This window comes from Myxocyprinus asiaticus, chromosome 10, assembly GCF_019703515.2.
Source record: "Myxocyprinus asiaticus isolate MX2 ecotype Aquarium Trade chromosome 10, UBuf_Myxa_2, whole genome shotgun sequence".
In the NCBI taxonomy this organism is placed as follows: Eukaryota; Metazoa; Chordata; class Actinopteri; order Cypriniformes; family Catostomidae; genus Myxocyprinus; species Myxocyprinus asiaticus.
Window position 1 is genome coordinate 50,382,327 of NC_059353.1, and position 22,432 is coordinate 50,404,758.

The 22,432-nt window shown below is 37.6% G+C and overlaps 1 protein-coding gene across 1 annotated transcript in view; it reads right to left on the bottom strand.

Moving 5' to 3' along the window:
• LOC127446975 (rho GTPase-activating protein 6-like) overlaps nt 1-18,232 on the bottom strand; it is a 62,169-nt gene extending 43,937 nt beyond the window's left edge. The window contains exon 1 of the mRNA XM_051708388.1: nt 17,020-18,232. Coding sequence (XP_051564348.1) covers nt 17,020-17,571 — 552 coding nt within the window. The 5' untranslated portion in view covers nt 17,572-18,232. The remainder of the gene's footprint in view (nt 1-17,019) is intronic.
• Nucleotides 18,233-22,432: the final 4,200 nt, after the last annotated feature.

Genomic DNA, 22,432 nt, shown 5'->3' on the forward strand with positions numbered 1-22,432 from the left:
TATAGGCTATAAAAAGAAAAATGTACTTATACTTAAATATAGATCATTGTAATGGAGCCAAGTCTCTGTCATTTCAAAATAAGAGTCCCTGGAGTGTTTTGGGCTTGTTTAAAAGTCACGCATTATGCACCAAATCTTCATTTTTCCTGATTATTATTGGGATTTTGGTTGAAAAATAAACAACATCTGGGATTTTATTTATTTTGGACTCTTGTATGCCTGTGCCTGTTATAGTAAGGAAAGACTAATATTTTTTTTAAATTATTAATCACTCTATAAGGTGACTTTAAAAACTATTAATCAATTGGTTATCGGCCCTTTCCACCACTTTAGCTATCATATCGTCAAAATCCACTATCGGTCAACCTCTAATCGGTACCGACTACTGAAATGTTGGTATCGTGCTATCTGAGGTAGTTATACTGTATGGAGTAAAAGAATAATGAATGTCAAATAAATCCAGTTTATTTTCTTTCAGATTGAAAAGACATGCATACAAATGTTTAACATGGCTTTTGTTCATCCTGTATAGATTAGATACCCTTTAACCAAACACCAGTAAGAATTCAACTGATTACAAATCTCCTGGACAATCCCATTCAATAGCTGTGATGATATAACAGTTTTAAATATCACTTCATCTTGTTCCCAGTGTCAAACTCATGAGAGGCACAAAGAAACAGGAAGCACCACATTCTGGATGTACTGTAAGATGTTGACTTCAACATCCCTGTATTAGTCACTGATTCAGACAGGACACACCCTTCATCACATGACGCAACCCTTTTGCCATGTTCACTGAAGAACAACACATGAAAGTCACGGTTCCATGACAATGGCAAGTTTTTAACTCTTGCCTCTTTTTTTGAAGGCAAATAGTGTGGGAAAATGTCAAGACTCTTTTGAGGCCTGTACAGCATTGTTGAATCTGTAAACAATGGATACTAAAGAAGTCTATGGGATTTTTTTTTCACCCTATTTAAAATCCACCAAGCAAAAACTGTAAGCGTGATTGTTTAGAAAATTAACAGCACACCTCTTCTAAAGAAGCCACATGATTAGACGCATCATTCATGTCTGTAGCACAAATGGTGCGTGACAAGTTACATGCTGCATTTAATACGGTTAGGGATTTGTTCAAATCACTAACTATAAGTATGATAATAGTAATAGTGACGCTTGATTTTGCAAACACAACTAAATAAACAAATGTATTACATGGGAAATGCAAGCGGTCTTCAAACCACACCATAGAGAGCTTGCAACTACAGTCAAGCTACTCTTATAATAAAGTAGTTCGCTACAATATATGCTACTAACAATAAGTAGCTAAGGTGATAAAAATGAGAAATCTTTTTTTTAATTTTTTTTATCTAGTTTAAAACATGTCAAGTTTATAGAAATATAATTGTGTCCATGGTGGTTTCACAATTTTATGAAATACATTTATGAACTTTTCTAATAATAAAATAATAATAATAATAATAATAATAATTTAAAGACTTAATGTCAATGCACCCTAAATATATGATTTATTTATTTTATTTTATTTTTAAGTTTTCAAACACATTTTAAGGCAATAAATATATTTTACTAGTATCGTGAATTTTTTAAACTTTTTAAACTTTTCTCAGGGTCACTCCATTTGATCTGAACAAAATGTGCCTTTTGACATCATAATATACAGTATATATTTTTTAAACTGCACACACAGTCATTAAGGGTTTAAAAGTGTCCTCTCTGTTTTATGTTTTAACAAAATAATAATAATAATAATAATAATAATAATAATAAAATAAATAAATAAGAAAAAATTGCTACCTGCATGTTGGTTACACCACCTGACTCTGATTTGGTGGATAATGGTTTTTCAAATATTAATCGTATTTTAAAACAAAACTGTTTAACTGCTTATTTTTTTAAGAAATATTAATAAAAGATTACTCTGCACTACTCGTGCCAAAACTTGTATGACTTGAATGTTGTTGTTTTTTTTACTGTCTCTGGACGGTTGCACAACTTGACATTATTGATTTTAAGCCCCAACAAAAAAATAAAAATGACTTTGAACTCAATAATTAAAAACCTAAAATTGTTTATCATAGGAGAGGTGTATTCAAGCATTGAAGTATTGCTTTGTGTGAATAGCATAAAGTGCTAATGGGCTGGGTCCAGTGCAATTTCATTCTGAGGTTCTTCTCCAGTTATTGCACCATCTGCATCCTATTATATAGTTCATCCCAGTAAAGCACCAGCGATATAAACAAAGACAACACATTCATAAGAAGTTGGTGGCGTAAATAGACTGTATGCAAAATACGAAATATTACGAAAGTAATACGAAAATTGCACTCTCACAAAAATGTGTATAAGATATAGCGCTCAGTCTTTGAGCAAAGCCCTGCGATTTGTGCGACTACAAAAATAGAGCCTGGAATTTATAGCAAAACCATAGTAACCACAAAATTAACCATGGTTTATATAATATTACTATAGTAAAGCCAAGGTTACTATATGGGTAAAACATTATCACTGTAGTAAAACCATGGTTTCCACCAAAAAATATTATGAAACTATCAGTTATACGCAAAACTTTATGCCGACAGTTGCCGATAGTTTTTTTTATTCTTCCGTGTTCCTCTATTTTTTATAATGAAGCGAGGACATGCAAAGAAAATTTTTACTATATGGAAACGTCCCTCATCACACATACATTGTGTCTCCAACTTCATATATTGTGGAAATAAAAACAATATATTGGCTATATAAAGCTTAAGTTGGTAAATATTACAAATAGAGCACTGTAACGGAGCCAAGTCTCCGTCATTTCAAAATAAGAGTCCCTTGTGTGTTCAGGCTTGTTTAGTGTTAAAAGTCCCACGCTGTGCACCTAATCTTCTTTCTTTTTGATTTGTTTTGGAATTTTGGTTGAAAAATAAACTAAATCTGGGATTTTATTCAGTTTGTAGTCTGGCCTCTATGTCTGTGCCGACTAAGAAAATGTTTGAACATTCTATGAATCGATTTTAAAAACTATTGGCCGATTAATCGGTTATCGGCCTTTTCCACCACCTTCGTTATCGTTATCGATAACTAAGTTATCGGTTATCTGTATCTGCAAAATCCACTATCGATCAACCTCTACTTAATATACACTAATAAAACTAGAAAACACCCCATTATTCTGAATCAAAATATTGGGATAAACAGCAAAAAAAAACTAATTTATTTTTATTTTTATGATAAATTTAGCATTTTGCTACTCGTTGGAAAATGTAGCTTGTTAATGAAAAAGCCACACTATTGTGAAAATAGCTGATCTACTGTCACGCTTTCTGAAAAATGTAGTTAAGTTTGTATGTTTTGGTCAAATGTTTAAGTTTCGAGGTTTTGCATAAAAATATTAGCAAACGCTATAGTTAGATAAGTGTGTCAATCCAACAAAGGCTGAATAAGGAACAGAAAAAATATTCATTGGGCTTGATGTCGCCTACAATCTGATCAGCAGAACGTGTGATCGCTTTAAATGAACGTAACAGGTTAACAACATGGAGACTGATATAAAAGACGCTGGTAATACATTGCCTGGCCAAAAAAAAAGTCGGCATTTGGATTTGAATAAGCAGATCCTTTTTTGGGGGGGGGGTTCTCCCTAATTTGGAATGCCCAATTCCCAGTGCGCTCTAGGTCCTCGTGGTGGCATAGTGTCTCGCCTCAATCCGGGTGGCGGAGGATGAATCTCAGTTGCCTCCGCGTCTGTACCGTCAATCCGCGCATCTTATCACATGGCTTGTTGAGCGCATTACCGCTGAGACATAGCAATTCTTTTAACCCTAACTGATGCAGTGTGTAGCTTCTCATTTCTCAAACAACCATGTCAGAAGACGTATCCTGTGGTCGTGGAAAAGATGTTACTGTGTTTCAGAAGGGGCAAATTATTAGCCTGCATCAAACAAAGAAAACAACTAATGAGATTTCTGAAATCACTGAAACTGAGTTAAGAACTGTCCAGCACATTATTAAAACCTGGAAGGATAGTGGTGAACCATCAGCTTCACGGAAGAACTGTGGTCGGAAAAAAATCTTGAATGATCGTGAGATCACTAAAACGCTTGATGAAGTTACAACGTAAAAAATCGACAGTAGAACTCACGGCTGTGTTTAATAGTGAAAGTAAGAGCATTTCCACACACACAATGTGATGAGAACTTACAGGATTGGGACTAGACAGCTGTGTGGACACAAGAAAGCCACTTGTTAGTGAGGCTAATCAGAAAGAAACGACTTCCATTTGCTAGGGAGCGTAAAGATTGGACTGTGGAGCGATGGAAAAAGGGTCATGTGGTCTGATGAGTCCAGATTTACTCTATTCCAAAGCGATGGGCGCATCATCAGGGTAAGAAGGGAAGCGCATTGTGCCCACTGTACGAGCCTCTGGAGGCAGTGTTATGATCTGGGGTTGCTTCAATTGGTCAGTTCGAGGCTCAGCAACATTATGTGGCAATAAAATGAAGTCAGCTGACTACCTGAATGCACTGAATGACCAGATCATCCCATCAGTGGATTTTTTCTTCCCTGACGGCACGGGCATATTCCAGGATGACAATGCTAAGATTCATCAGGCTCAGATTGTGAAAGAGTGGTTCAGGGAGCATGAGGAATCATTTTTCACACATGAATTGGCCACCACAGAGTCCTGACCATAACCCCATTGAAAATCTTTGGGATGTGCTTTACGGAGTGGTTCGACTCTCCCGTCATCAATACAAGATCTCGGCCAAAAATTAATGCAACACTGGTTGGAAATAAATGTTGTGATGTTGCATAACATTGTCGAAACAATGCCACAACGAATGTGTGCCGTAATCAAAGCTAAAGGTGGCCCAACAAAATATTAGAGTATGCAACTTTTCTGGGGGCCAGGCAGTGCATTTCCAGTGTGATTGTAGCTCGACTTCGTACACCATGTATGTATACACCGGCTTTATCAGACCATATCTGCCATTCTGCGCATGTTGATGAACAGAATGGGTCTCCTTTACTTTCATTAAATACCCATAATAAACCATTAGTTACGTGACAGTTATTGGCGATTCATATTAAATCATATGGATAGGCTATAAATGGAAAAATCAAACATCCGCCACTCCTTTAACCATGATGATTCAGATAGATTGATATTTATTGCTTTGATCTATGACATGTTTCAAGTGTATTGTATCTGTAGAGAACATTTGGGAAACGATCATTTTGACAAGCTTTGCAAGTTAAATTCTAATGATAAATCATTTCATTTTGCTGTGCTGCTCAACGTGTATCGCACACAACCGCTAGAGGGTGCCGCGTGCTCACGCAGTGCTGACTGAAGTGGTGAATGCAGATTTTAAAATGCAGCTTTTAAAGGCCATAATGCGATTTAAATCTTAATTCAATCAATCGTGAAGCCTTAATGGATAACATACTGATAAGTCCTTTTTTTTTGTCCTTTTTCCAAACATGTATTTTCACGTCCATAATGCAAGTTAATTTCCAATTCAAAACTGGAAAAAAAAACTTTTCTAGACAGATAATTTTTCTGATCTGCAGGGGTTTATTAAATCAAAATATAGATTTCTAGATAGCTTAATCTATATAGACTTAGTTTAGATAAAATAATTAGCATTTTGCAGTTTTCTTATTTTATATTATTATTTAATTTGGGTTATTTTAAATAAATTACATTTTAATGTATTTTAAATTAACACTATGTTGACAACTTTCTGTGTGGTGCACGTTTATATTTATTTATTTATTTATTTATTTGCATTTTCCTTGCACACTTATGTTTTCTATAATGAACAGAACTTTGATTTCTCTAACCAGGTTGCCTTATATTCTAATAATGAACATGCAATTTGAATCATGTTAAAGTTACTTTTCAGTGTAGTACATTTCAAAGTTGAAAAATCGACATTGTGAATCATCCAATAAGTTTAAAAAAAAAATCAAGATGAATTTGTTTTGCCATATCGCCCAGCCCTACTTATAGGTCACTAATCAAATACCGGTAAGTGAACCGGTGACCATGTTAGCTCCTTTGCAAAAAAGAGGTCTGATTTTCTTGCTTCCGTTCAAGCACGCAGGCTTTGTAACATTCACAAATAAAATACTAAGACATTCTCAAATTCATGTAGATTGTTTTATAAACCAACTTTTGTAACTTAAACAGTTTCTATTAAATCCGAAAAATGCATTAAACATTTTCACTTGTGCTATCGGACATTTGGACCCTTCTGTATTGGAAGCTAAATTAATTCAGAGTTCCAGCATAAAGACTAAAATGAGAGCTGAAAGATTCAGTAGAGACCCGGATGTCTGTGGCCCACATGGAACAATTTACTTAAAAGCTTGAGGGCAAAAAATAACAGACCAGCAAATCTGAAAGTAAACAAATCTTCAACAGCTCATCTGGGGGCCTGATAACCAAAACAGTGCAGGAGAGAGTATATTTGAATCTGGGTACGGTTGGGCTTTTTGCTCTATAGAAATACACACTGTATTTCATCAAAGCACAAGAGAAACCAAGAAGGTCTAGAATACCTGGAGAGAGCTATCCGTTAGCATTCCCATTCATCTCAGTGGAACCCGCTAACTGGACCATGTTAACCAGCCAAACAATGTTAACGTGTGTATTTGTCTCTATTATATTTAGGGCAATAGATGGATAGTCACTGTGATGTCACATGTGTTTCTGTTCACCTCTGAATGTGGTTTGCATGATCGTATTGCAAAATGCAAAATGTTTTGGACCATGTTTTTACACGTGAAATACCCTAAAAAGATTATCAGGCAGAGTATAATGCAATTTACTACAATAGTTTTGCTTGCTTATACACTACATGTGTTCATGTTTGAATTGCTTCAAGGTATCTTAGGAAAAGAAGTTCAAAAACGCACCACCCATTTTTCTGGAAAATCAGATACAAGACTTTGGGGGTCACAGATGCACATATCACAACCATACTTGCCTGGAGGAACAGCAATAATCTGACAAACCTTCTTAGGCTGGGAGTAAATGTTATTTAAGCTATATCTCCACCGACATGCGTAAATATATGTCCGCCGTTTTGGGCTCATCGGAAAACGTTGTTGAATTCAGACGTTTCTAGATACTCAGGCCACGTCCACACTTATATGTTTTCGTTTGAAAACGCATCTTTTTCTCTACGTTTTGGCCACACTGAGATGGGGGAGATGGAGATATCCGAAAACGAAGACGTATTTGCTGTCATGTGACGCAGTCATGTGATCCATTCAACCCAAAACAATCAAGATGGCGGACCGCATTGTAGCAGCGTTATTGTGCCTGTTATTCACGTTGAGAGCATTGTTAAAGATAATTGTTACTTTGTACAACCTTCACATTGCATTCCTTCACAGGCGACACAAAATTTACTCATAATTGCTTTCTGGCGACGAAACACGAGGAAAATTAGCATTTTAGCCGGTACATGGAACGGTGATTTTTTGCATGCGCAGTAAGGTGATTTAAGCGTTTTAATACGTTTCATTGTAGATGAGCAATTTTTGGAAAAGCATGAAAATGGCAGTGTGGACAGAGAGCATTTCGAAAACGAAAACACCGTTTTCAAATTTATCCGGATTAATGTAGACGTAGCCTCAGATGATCAAAAATAACTCATCTTCAGTATTTAACTACATAATTATGTTAAGTGTTAATTATTTGCAATTATGTAAAAAAAGAAACAACCAAAAATTATGGATGACCGTGTATGTCAGCAATCATCGAAGACCATTTTTGACCCAGGAAAAACCCTGTAGTAGTATCCATGTTTGAAGATGAATTTCTCTCGATTGGTTTTCCATTCTACTCTGCATTTTTTTAATGCTCACAACTGAATGTGAACATTATTCAAATGGACAAACTGTGTCCTTTAGGGATCATTTATGGAACAATTATGATCCCTAAATACGGGATGATTCTGTATTAAATGGGACAGCTGGCAACCCTAGTTGCACATCACCTGTTTTTAGGCGCATACACATCCGACTAACGTGTATACATGCTGGACGAAGCCGAGCTATAATCGCATTAACTAGATCTGTTAGTGTGACTTTGCAAGTGTTTAAATTACATTTTAAAAAGCCGAATTATTGTTTTAGTCTCACTGAAACTGAACTTTTAAAGTGCATGTAAACATACTGAGTCACTCCTGGGGCCCTATTTTATGCCATAAGTCATACACGTAAAGTCAGTGGGCATGGCCATGAAGTTTTGGTATTTTCGTGTAAGCATGCGCTAAGTCTAGACGCAAGTGGGATTGGCGAAATTGCGTGCGCAAAGTGCTAATGGGCTGGGTCAAGTGCAATTTAATTATGAGGTTCTAATCCAATTATTGCACCGTCTGCGTCCTATTACTGTATATAGTCAATTCCCTGTCAAACACCAGTGATATAAACAAAGAGAGCACATTCATAAGATGTTGGTAGTGTAAATGGACTGTATGCAATGAATTAAAAGAATAGAAATATGGACTTACGTTAATTTGTGCATTAACTGCGTCCTTGTTGAATATCAGGCATATTTCTATGACAGTGACATGCTCCTTTTAAACGCATGGAAAATGTGGTTCTCGTAAGGAATTGGATTTACACCCAGTAAATTATATAGAATGTAAGTATTATTAATAACTCTCTCCAACTTCTTCCACCGGCCCCTTTTGAGGACTGAAAAATCACTCTACGACAACAGGTGGAAAAATACCAATACAAATTAGATCATAAATACAACTGTAAATATAAGCATAATAATAATAGAAAAAAAAAACAAAAACAAAAAACATGACCTATAGAAAGTTTAACACAAATCTCATAAATATGTATGCACCGATGTTTACTGTTGCACTGGCTGCTGATGTTTATCAGCCAATTATTGACCAAATTAAAACCATCTGCATATCGGTAATAAACATGAAAACACCGATATGAAAAACCAATGGTTTATTTATAATTAATAAGTAACACACTTTGTAAATAATCTGTGAATTTAAATGCACAATCCAGAAATAACAATAGCCACAATATGTAGAAGGGTTGGCACGCATAAGAACATGTAATATTTCATTTTTATTATTTCTCGTTCTCATGTTAATGCGGAAAAAAAATGCCATAAACGGACATGACATTTGTGAAAGCGGCACTTACCTATATAGGCTAAATGATGAGGGAAACCATCCAAAATGCTTCGAAACCAGCAGACTTTGACTTCTGAGATATCAGTACGATATCCATTAATGCCGCATGATTTATTGAATTAAGATTGAAATCACAATATGGCCTTGTGCAATTACTAAACCTTTAAACTGCAAAAACAGAAGTGCGAAAATGTTTTAGAAGTACAATTTTATTTTGTATTTTTTTATTTTTTTTTAAATATCATCATGTTATCACATTTAGTTACATTTTGTTTTTATCTTGCGTAGGTTCACCAAGTGTTAGAGTTTAGCAATGGATGTTTTGATTATATTTGCCATTGATTATATTTTTTTTCTGAAGGCAGTTTCTTGACAAAAAAATGAAAAATATGGCAAATGCAATGTTTGTTGCTGTTATGGTTGAAAACTGTCCCGTTTTAGCTGGGATGTCCCATATTTTGGCTGAAATGAAAACTTTCAGCAAGTCCTGGGACGCCTATTTTACTGTATTTTAGCGGGCAAGAAAACGTACAGTATTGAAGCACTCACAATTCACATGAGACATTCAATATCTTATCGCATTGAAGTAGCTGGAATCTTAGTGCATCTCTTTGGTTGGGTAAAGCCAATGTCTGTATTATTGTAAAAGAGATTTTCACTGCTTTGGCTGCCCTGTAATATTACATTAGGGTGCGTTCCATTCAGAAGTGATTAGGGCTGGGTATTGATACAGATTTCCCGATTTCAGAAACTCTTGATTCGATTTCTATTCCAATTCGATATTGATTCATATGGGTATATTTCAGTTATAATGTCTCTTTTACTTACAAATGAAATAAATTCTCTGCAAGCTAATGCTGTTTATTATACAGGTACATTTACAAAAATATTAATTTTAATAAATACATTTTATTTCTTTTTTATCATTTTGGTCACATTTTAGCTTTTAAAAATGAACATATATTCAATCAATAAATACTATAATATATTGCATATATTATTTTTCGTTACGTTTATTGTTTAACATTGATTTGTTGAACACGTGTTAAAAACCGGTACTGTCTCTTTAAGAAAGACGGCATTTCTGTAAACAGCGTCTGTAAATGAGCGCATGTTAACGAACGGCTTTATCTCATCGTGTGATTCGAATTAAATGTTACTTTTTTGTCGTTTTTGATCAACAACTGACTGTAGAGAACAGAAAGTTTATTAAACGAGACATTATTCATTGATGAATCGTCGCATTGATCTCGTCTTTGGACACGTGGAATAACATTTGCTGAATACGTCACCAATACACTACACAATTACAGGTGAGTGAAATCTAAACATTTACCAGCCAGTTGCCAAATATATACATTTAGTCACATTTGGTTGCTAATGCGAGCGATTTCGTCTAGAGGGTTACGCAAGATAGATCTTGGCATTTTAGAATCGTTATCGAGACCGTTCTAACGATATTTTTACCCACCCCTAGAAGTGATCATCCCTATGCTCTATTCCCCTCAAAGACTTTACCTTCCAATGTATATATATATATATATATATGTATATGTATATGTATGTATGTATATACAGTTTTGAAGGGCTAAAAGGAGCAATACAACGGTCATTCTGAACTCACTTTTAAAGTTATTTTTATTGAAATTTCTCTTCGGAACGATCCTACAGCGTGGACATAATTTCTGGAATGCAGTGTATGTGTTCTCGTCCTAAAACCTAACATAACAACCCGTTGCACACAACAAATGACCAAAAAAAACACATGAAATCCGATCTGACTGTTCAGACCGAGACGCAAAAAAACACCTACGAATGTGCTTTGTATCAGGCTTGTTTGTCCTGTTCAGACTTCAAAAATCTCCACGGATTTGAGTTGGGTAGGCCAAACAACTTTTTTTTTTTTTCTGTCTGTGTGAACACAACTTTTGCTCCATCTGCACTGAACCAACAGCTGGATCTTCTGTAAACAACTCATGGCCCTTATCAAGGCATCTACAGTCAGAGTTGACACAATTGAACAATCACCTCTTGCCACTTAATGTGCCTTTTTTCTTTTATCACCGAATTCTCGTTTTTTTATTTTATTTTTTTTTTTATTGTTAGCAGGAAACACGTTAAAGTTAAATGACTCCCTCAAACAGAGTTCTAGAAGGAAAGACAGTTTTCTCATGAGCTTGCCTGCAATCATTTGTTTACTGTGCCTAAGAGGAACGTTATATGACTGGAGTATAGCTCTTGAGTAAAGTCACATCTGGTTTACATGAAGTCTGTGTAAGCTTCCTTACAACAGAGCAGCATGACCTGATCTTTGGCAATGCTAACCATGCAAATATTTCTTCCCACTAGAGACGGTCCACTCAGTACAACAGCACTTTAGAGTGTTTGTAGGGTATTCTCATGTTTCTCGGCAGTTCTGTGTAGTCTTTTCTTAACAGTTTATCTCCAATTTTTAGTACAAGCAGTTGGTATACATTTATGAAATATTTAAAGTGAAATACGCAATTGACCCTAATATTTTTTAGGTTTGTAACACCCACTTTTCACAATCCAATCCAAAGTACCTCCCTTAATTTTATCACTTTACGTTTCACTGGAAATAAGTCAGTAAACAACGTTTCAAAGCAAAAAATTACAAGACTGTGTACTTAACGTCTTTCACGAGGGAAAGAACTACAATCCCATAAAGCATTGCGAATGATGTAATAAAAAAAATAACAAAAATAAAAAAATGGAAAAATATTAAACTATTTATTTTAAGTTTATTCTAAGTATAGAAAAAATATATTTTGATTTTATTGCAAAATATTCAGAAAGTAGTTTGAGAGTGGGCGGAGCTTGCAGAGCTCTTTTGGTGCACTTTGTTTGCAGCGATTCTCTGATTGGTGGATTTTCCCCCTCGGGATTATGGGAAGTGTAGTTCTCCATCAGAAATTACTCTATTAACTACTACTATTATTATTATTTGCCCTCTTCCTCATCCTCCAACCCCCCACCCTCCCCCCACCCCCACCCCCATTCTTAATGAATTGAGTTTATTATTATTAATATTATTATTATTGTTATTATTATATGTTGTTTTTACTACTGTTATATCTGCTATACATTTCTAGATGTTCTTTTGTTTATATGCTTCAACCCCAACACCCAGATACACTTACACACACACACACACACGCACACACACACACACACACACACACACACACAGATGCTCTAACAGAACCATACACCATCAATTAACAACCTTGGAGCTCACCGTAGGTCTGTTTTTAAAGGTTTATAATTCATCATTAAAAATCAATTCGCCAATGGAGAAAATGAAGGATATTTTTACTTTCAGAACCAGACTGTTGCGCATTATAAACGATGACAGATACATTTTCATTTTGCGGTGAACTATTCCTTGAATATGTACCTCCTGAACTTTTGTTACGAACTCCTTTGTCAAGATGTATTACATTTAATGTGTAAGATTAATGCCACATTAATTCGTCCTGAAACACTGTAACACATCTTGATAACTCAGCATCACAAGACGTTCCACTTCAGAATGTCCGCTTGAGTGTTGATTGGTCTCTCAAATGCAAATTTTTAGTCTCTAATTGTAAACAAAAGAACCCTACTTGTAAAGAATCTATTTTTATGCATATTTAAACACCCGTAGAGAGTGTCAATCAGACTGGACCCGGTAATTTCATCCAGCTCTTGATATTGTGTGCAATATGCATCAGATCAGTGAATGGACTGCAGGTGTGCTGCTAACAAGGCTTTACTTTAGTATGTATTGTGCTGCATACTGGATTATGTCATTCAATGTGTCTGCTTTACCCCATATTTTTTAATCAGTCTTTTGAGCTGGGGTAACAGCCTTGTTATCTTGGTCAGTAGCTTGTAGTAAGTCTAATATTATTCTAATATGCGCAGTCTATTGGCTAATCATCTGATGCATATTTCCCACAAAGATAGCAAGCGTTGGCTGAAATTGCCAGTTCCGATGTGATAAGTTGGTGTTACGCAACTTCCAGGAGCCGCGGGTTCACTTTCCACTTAGTAGAATATATGCAAGGTACCAAGTTGATTCACTTCAGCATTGACTTTTGCATGCTTACATACATTCTACATTTTCTCAGCAGAAACTCAATTGCACATGATCGAAAAAAAATAGGTTTACATTGTCTTATACTGAAGAAACTAAATGTGTATGTGAAGTAATTCCACCCATAATATATTGGCATTGATGTTTCTGGCTGTGACTTAGAAGAACCAGAAAGTGTCAATCTGCATCACAACTGAAACATTTTAAAACAACTAAAGCTGTTTCCTTAGCCATCAGAAATATCTTGTCCATGTCACCAATGGCAATAGTTCTAGTCTGAACTCTACAATACACACTAAAAACACGTTTCATGTACCTGCTGAGAAAAATAAATAGATATTAAACCAGCCTAAAATGGTTTGTTGGTCTTCAGAACTAGTTTAAAGGGGTTATGAAGTGCTATTTTGTTATCATTTTATTATCTTCCCTTTAATGTTATAACTATTATAATGTTATAAAAGTTTTTTTTGCAACAAAACAGTCACAATTTAGTAATATATGATCATTTTCCAGCCTGTTTTTGGCCCTCTGTCTGAAAAGCTCGGTTTTGGCCTAAGCGCCTCCTTAAAACTTCAACGTAAACGTCCACTGTTCTGATTGGCTAACATCGTGCAGCCCCTCAAATTCAGCAAACTCAATCGGAAGATAATGAACAAGCTCCACAACATTATAAAACTACATTTCAGGGTTTACACATAATGCACATCCAACACACTGCATCTGAATATATTAAACTGTTCAACTCAAGCACATCTGTTAACACCATAAACTATCATACAGTCATGACATTTGAAATATTCATGAATGAAATGGTTTACTTGCGTTTTTGAAGTGTTTTTAACTGCCCCATTCTTCAATAGCAGTTCCTTTGCAAAGCTGGAATCGTATTATGACGGTTCACAAACTATCAACAATGGCATGAGACAAAAAAACGCAACATAACATAGTCAAAAGAATGGTGAAATTACGCACACACATACTGAAGTTGCACCGAGGCACACATCGCCGAACACACCGAAGACGTCCATCGTCCAAGACGTCAATCATCAAAGACCAACCATTAAAAATAGCGCAGATGGCCGAAAGAACAAGTCCATGACGTATTTGTGCTCAAAGCAACACAGGCAGCAGCTGAATTGCTGCTCCGTTTCAGAGTTGTAACTTGACACCGCATCTTTTAAAACCACAAGATACAGGACAGCGGTCAAAGAGTCTGTGTAGTTTATGTTTATACACAAAATAATCCAAAATAGTCCAGACGGGTTCCCTTATGTGTTATGTTAGGAATAGTTAGCTGCACAAGGCCTGCAGTCTCGAACTGCGTGCCAGTGGGCGGTGCCAAGGATGCAATAACACATGTTGTGGGATGTGTAAATACTAATGAGCAAAGTCTAGTGATGTCATGAACAGACAGATTTCAAAACAAGATGTTTCAGCAGGGTGGCAACTATAAATGCTCTTTTTAGTGTAGGGAGGAAGTTTTGAGTTCTGAAACTTACAGTATGTTTTTATAGTATAGTTACACTTTTACTACACAAATAAATAAATAAATAAAAATATTTAATGACTTTAAAAATGTCATGTGGTGTAACCATCAAATTAAAGATATTTTTATTTGGACCCACTTTATATTAGGTGGCTTTAACTACTATGTACTTAACCATTTGATACAATGTACTTATTATGTACATACATGTTATTGCATTGTAATTACATTTAAAGAACTTGAATTTAATTACATTGGTAGTTACTGTGTTAACTTTACCCCTAACCCTAACCCTAATCCAACTCTTACCCCAAAACCTAACTCTAACCCCTAATCCTAACACTAACCCAAACCTTACCTAACCACTACTCCTAACCATAACCCCTAACCCTAACCCAACACTTACCCCAGAACCTAACTTTAACCCCTAATCCTAACCCTAACACAAACCTTACCCCAAAACCTAACCCAACACTACCTAAAACACTAACCCAAACCTCTCTAACCACTACTCCTAACCATAACCCCTAACCCTAAACCAACCCTTACCCCAGAACCTAACTTTAACCCCTAATCCTAACCCTAAAACAAACCTTACCCTAAAACCTCTCTAACCCCTAATCCTAACCCTAACCCAACCCTTACCCCAAAACCTAACCCTAACCCCTAATCCTAACCCTAACCCAACCCTTACCCCAAAACCTCTCTAACCCCTAATCCTAACCCTAACCCAACCCTTACCCCAAAACCTAACTCTAACCCCTAATCCTAACCCTAACCCCTAATCCTAACCCTAACCCTAACCCAACCCTTACCCCAAAACCTAACTCTAACCCCTAATCCTAACCCTAACCCAACCCTTACCCCAAAACCTAACTCTAACCCCTAATCCTAACCTTAACCCAACACTTACTCCAAAACCTAACTCTAACCCCTAACCCTACCCCTTTCTCCTAAATCTACCCGTACCTCAACCTCAGTAGCACCAAATGTGGGCATTTTGCAGAATAACATGTAGTTACACAGTACATAGTCTTGTATGTGTTTAATGTTAGTGCATAGTAGTTAAGGCCACCTGATATAAAATGTGACCCAATTTTTTTTTTACGGTTCGATTTTTTTCTTTTAAGAAATATTAATAAAGATATTCTGCATTACCCATGCCAACATTTCTTCTTTCAAGAATTTCATCTTTGTTTTTTGTTGTTGTTTTTTTACGGTCTCTGGATGGTCACACCACATGACATTTTTTGACTATAATAAGGCCCAGAAAAAAAATATCCAAAAGACTCTTAACTCAGAAATATAAAAAATAAAAAAATAAAAAAATAAAAAAATAATCATAGTAGAGGTATATTCAAATAATTGTTTTATGTGAATTTTTTTTTAATTCCCCAATTCGGAATACCCAATTCCCAATGCACTCTAAGTCCTCGTGGTGGCGTAGTGACTCGCCTCAATCCAGGTGGCGGAGGACGAATCTCAGTTGCCTCCACGTCTGAGACCGTCAACCCGCACATCTTATCACGTGGCTTGCTGAGCGCGTTACCGCGGAGACATAGCGTGACATAGCTATTCTCCGCGGCATCCACGCACAACTCACCACACGCCCCACCGAGAGCAAGAACTGCATTATAGCGATCACGAGGAGGTTACCCCATGTGACTCTACCCTCCCTAGCAACCGGGCCAATTTGGTTGCTTAGGAGACCTGACTGGAGTCACTCAGCACACCCTGGATTCGAACTCGTGACTCCAGGGGTGGTTTTATGTGAATTTTATATTTTATCTACTTTTGAACAAGGGCGTAGATTTGGCTTGAACATTGGGGGGGTTGTAGCATGAAGCACTTACATGTTTCCATTGATCATGGTATAAATAATGGGGAGGTTGTACTTGCGTGTTTGGAATTTTGGGGGGTTACGCACCCCCATCGCCCCCGGAATCTACGCCCTTGCTTTTGAATCATTTAATACATCTGGAGTTGACCCCTTATAGCTCACCTTCCAGACTGACCAGAAGTCCTCACAGCACCTCCAAAAACATGCTAAATTACCAGCCTATGGCCAGATGTTTTTCAGCAGGAGTAACATCTAAAATAACTCTTTGTTTGTTTGTTTGTTTGTTTGTTTGTTTGTTTGTTAAACCGACCTGACTAAATTCGATTTCACCTACGAAAATAATGTTTAAAGTTTAGATCAGGCAGAAATTGACCAGTGTTTTCATTTCTTCTCAACTAACCTCCGATTTACAGGTGTTCTGGGAGAGGCTGTCCGACTGCGGCGCCTTTCTTTGAAGCCACTTCCTCGGTGAGAAGATGTTGCTCGAACCAGTGAGCGATAACTCCCGAGACACGCTCCGTTTGCTACTTATGTAATCACAGTGAACACTTGAGAGCGACGACGCGTCTGAAGAAGACCATAAACTCGACGAAGAGAGATGCGGATCCAGTCTGGAAGCAGCAGCGAGAAGTTCAGAAGATGTTTGGTTGTTCATAAATCCACCTGTCGATGTCGAACTCCAAAACACGGACCGCTGGCCGTTGGGTTCTCCAGGCGCCCCGCAGTTACTCATCAATGCAGAATCCAAGCTCCGAGTCTGACGCACTCTTCCCTTTGTGGTAGCTTTAGAGCCCGTTGAAGAGCATGAAAACACGCTGTTCAATAATCCGTGTGCGGACATCACTGAGATAAAAAACACAAACTGATGCCCAGAACAAACTCCATGTAAAGGAACCGTGACTGACTGACTCTGAAGATGGGAAAACAGATGAAATAAGTTATATTCTCTCATCCATCTCTGCTGTGAGTGTAAGCAGATTCATGGGCGATGTTTTCACTACCACGCCGAACAGCGCGTCACCGAAGTTTCTCAACTTCTGCGCTGGCGAGCTGTGGAAAGAGGGCGCGCCTACTCTCCATCCTCTGCGCCGCCCACCTCCATCCTCCGCCCCTGCTTCAAAACAACTGAAGGGTCTGGAGGGTGTAAACTTTTATTAGTGATCAAAAGCATAATCAATATGCGGTTTAATATATTGGAATATAATATATCATATAAATAATAGAATTTGAGCTGGGAGCTCCAAACCTTGGAGATGAGTACAGCTCCAAAAGAGGGGCGTGAGCTCCAAATCGCCATTAAAGATGTAGGGAGCCCCTGACCTTAACCGTGAGTGAAAGTGACGCCCCCTTCTGAAGTTGGGGCAACAGCCTTATTGAGTAGCCCCGCCCCCTATTGGATTAACCCCGCCCTCATTTGGGAGATTACGCCCCCATTTGGAGGTCCCCGGCCTGCAGCTATAACTACCTAAAGTGGTTTCACACATGATGCGTATGCAGTGTGGATGCAGTACGTATTTTTTTCAGCGCCCATGTTAACAGGTTAGAGCATTCAGACCACACGCGGGTGCAGCACGGCAATGCGTTGCAGCGATCGTTTCCACACCAAGTGCACGCGCTGAATTAAAGTAATAGCCCATTGTTTGCGGTCGAAATGAACATGGATTGACACGGAAACAATAAATGCATATAATTAAAGCCTACTGTGTTTCACTGTCACTATATATCTTTCAGCACTGGGTAAAGCAAAGAAAACCAAAACACACTATTACCAGGAGTTGCAAAAATAACAAATGCAATCAGAAGTATGTCTTAAAGATTTTTTTTTTCATGTGAAATACACTACACAGCATGTTTCATGGTGTGTAGGGGAGGGGGACCAGGGCCGTAGCAAGGTATTCTGGGCCTCCTGACTGTATATTGGTCAGGGCCCCTTTCCTGTTAAAAAAATAAAGTTTAGAATTTGTTGTGGGGCCCCTGTGGACCTGTTGGCCCCTAGAATCGTTACTACCTTTCACCCCACTAGTTATGGCCCTGAGGGGGACATTCACTTCACAGGTGGTCGGAGAACTACACCTTACCTCACATTTGGAAAAACAAGGCGACATAATGGATGACACTCGTCTCCTCGTGGAGGGGGGAAAACACAAAGTTCTTTATGACCCACAGGATTTCTTGTGCAAAGATTTGAGTGCAAAAGAAAAGGCATGGGAGGCAGTTTCCTCGGCTGTTGGTGTGGATGGTAAGTTTTAATCTAAAATGTTTGTGATACTACCTTTTCACATAAGAAAAGTACCATATTTCAATGTATTGCCACTTGCTTGAGCAACTTAATATATAAATCTATATAGAAGTAATGAGTGGAATATTACGTTGCTTATATTTATTGTGTTTAAACGTGAATATGTCTATCAAAGATGTAATTACTGTACTGTGTTGCTCATTCAAAGTCCTGTCACCCTCCACCTCCATGTCCTTTTCTGAATGTGTGTTTTTACACCACACAAATCTTTCTGTTGGCTGTTGCTACATTTAAACAATGTCGATTTTTCAACGTCCTTCTCCGTAACCTTAGCGACAGATACAGCGCGATAGCCTTTCTTCTGTCAACAACTCGCACTACACGCAAAACAAAGAGAATCACAATGCTGAAAAAGCCTTTTCAGTAACTTTAACAACGTTTGCATTTAAAATAAAAATAATGGCAAACTACTTACCCATTGCTGTATTCAAGGGTGTAGATTTGGCTTGAACATTGGGGGGTTGCAGCATGAAGCACTGACATATTTCCATTGATCATGGTATAAATAATGGGAGGGTTGTGCTTGCTTGTTTTGAATATTGTGTGTGGAAGTGATGCCCCCTTCTGGAGTTGGCGCAACCCCCTTTAGAGTAACCCCACTCCTTCTGGAGTAACCACGCCCTATTTTGGAGATTCCACCCCCATTTGGAATCTAAAAATCTAAAATCCCCTACTTGGCTCCCACCGAGAAGGGTCTGTCTGAATCCTGCAAAACTACTACAAGACACGCTCACCGCAAGACACACCCACCACAAGACACGCTCACCACAAGACACGCCCACCGCAAGACACGCTCACCGCAAGACACGGCCACCACAAGACACGCTCACCGCAAGACACGGCCACCACAAGACACGCTCACCACAAGACACGCCCACCACAAGATACGCTCACCGCAAGACACGCCCACCACAAGACACGCTCATCGCAAGACACGCCCACCACAAGACACGCTCACCGCAAGACACGGCCACCACAAGACACGCTCACCGCAAGACACGCCCACCACAAGACACGGTCACCGCAAGACACGCCCACCGCAAGACACGCTCACCGCAAGACACGGCCACCACAAGACACGCTCACCGCAAGACACGCCCACCCCAAGACACGCTCACCGCAAGACACGCCCACCGCAAGACACGCTCACCGCAAGACACGCCCACCACAAGACACGCTCACTGCAAGACACGCCCACTACAAGTTACGCCCCTTAAGAAAAACACGGTGAAATTCTGAAGTCTTGCAACAATTCACATTCATACACTGTGTTTGATGTGTTTATTTGAAGTCCTGCAGAAACCCTACCCTATACCTAGCTCTAACTGCAAATATTACAAAATGAAAAATTTGTAAAATTATTAAAGCTGAAGTATATAATTTTTGCAGCACTAGCGCCTACCGAACGGAACTGCAAAAATAAACTATGTTTTCAAAACAGCTTTCTAAATACGCCCCTCGCTTGCATTTGTTCAAACAGTCAGATAGTCCCACCCCCAACTCACACCATTGGTTGAGTAATGTTTTTGGAAGGGTCTAACACTGAAAAAGTTACATACTTCAGCTTTAAAAGTTTTATTAAATACAACCATACCGCCATATCAGTAGGTGGCGACAGTTTGGAGAAATGTGATGAACATGAAGAGGAGAAGAAACTAGCTGTATGCTAAGCTAATTGGCTAACTGGTTAGCTTGTGAGCTAACTGGAGAAAACAGAACAGAGAAATGTTTAATTTCACCATTTATATCTTCGGTTTAATAGTATGATATGTGACTTTTATAATTTAAAAGTTAATCTTTGTCATATTTACATAGTTGAAACAACATGAATTGCGAAACAGCGAAAACCAATAGAATTGCTTTGTGATCCAAGGGGTGTTACTTGAAGTGGGCGTGTCATGCAGTGGGTGTTCCTTGTCGTCTTGTGAGACGCAGACAGATACACTTGCTCCAAACAGCAAGTATCGCTGCAGCCCGGAGATCTCCAAACGGGGCGGAAACTCCAGAAGGGTGCGGGGTTACTCCAGATGGGGGTTGGGTCATCTTCAAAAGGGGGCGGCACTTCCAATCATGGTTCTTCTCCCCACCAACCCCATCTCAACCCAAAACGTGTTCTTACACCCTGGACATATTATTTTAATAATATCACTAAAGCTACATGCATAACTATACATAAAATAAATAGACATTCACTTACCGTATTCGGTGTGACGGTTGAGCCTGTTTCTGAGAGCATCATGTCAGTCTATGGTTCAATACTTGACACAACTTGTCGTAAATCATCCTCCGCTGTCAATAAACATGAGCGGTACTTGTGTGGTTTGTTATTTAGCATTATGCACGTGAATCAGTCATCTTTTTCACTTCACGTGAGTGTAATGCCTAAAGTAGTAGTGTTTCGTGAACAAAACTTTTAAGTCAGCGAATGATTCTTCTTTACTATTATTGTTTCAGTCGTGAACAACTCTGATTTTTAACGAATCAGACGCATCAATTCAGTGACATTTGAGTATTGATGAAAGAATCAGTGAAGGATTCTGAATGTGGGGGTATTATTAGGATAGACATCAAAACAAGCATAGCCTATATAAAATAATATAAATTAACACCTTTTCAATAAATGTAAATATATCAATTATGCATCAATTTATTCATCTAAAAAACTTTGACTTCAGGAACAATTGAAAGGAACTTTGTTCCGATTTTGGTTACGTTCTGCATAACATTTAGTTCATTTTTGGTTTTCGTTTTCATAACTTGAACCGTTTTTAGTCCCTGTCTATGGAGGACAAAACCTGCAAAAATAATACATAAATAAATACACAAATAAATACATAAATATATAAATAAATCTGCATATTCATGCATAAATAAATATATAAATAATTAGACGTGTGAGGAGATATACAAATAAATAAATAAATGCACCAATTAATGCAAAAATAATACAATATAAAACACAAATAAATGGTTGGGGAAATTCACAAATTTAACAATTGTTAAAAGAAAATGCAAAATTGAAAGTTGATTTTTGTTCCACATTTCTGTTTCTTTAATCACTCATTTATTTCTGTATGCTGTTTGCTTTTTCCTTCGTTTTCGGTGGGAGTTTGCAGTTTCACCATGGTGAAGAGAAGGCCGATGGCAGGCGAATAGTTTGGAGAATCATAAAAGTGAAATCCTTTGCTAAACTTTTATTTATTGATTAACTGTGAAAATTCGGTATTGTCCTTAATGTCACAGTCAAGCGAAGCACTTTTACAGTGATCAGCCGATGATGTCATAAATTCCGCCTACTGATGTTTGATTGACGTCCTCTCTTTAGCATGTTGCACAAAGGAAAAATGAATACGGAACTACATATAGAAATAAATTTATGATTAAAGAAATACAGAATTAAAAATCAACTTTCAATTTGACATTTCCTTTAACATTTTTGCATTTCCCAATCATGTTATGTTGTATTATATTTAGGGCTGTCAAACGAGTAAAATATTTAATCGCGATTAATCGC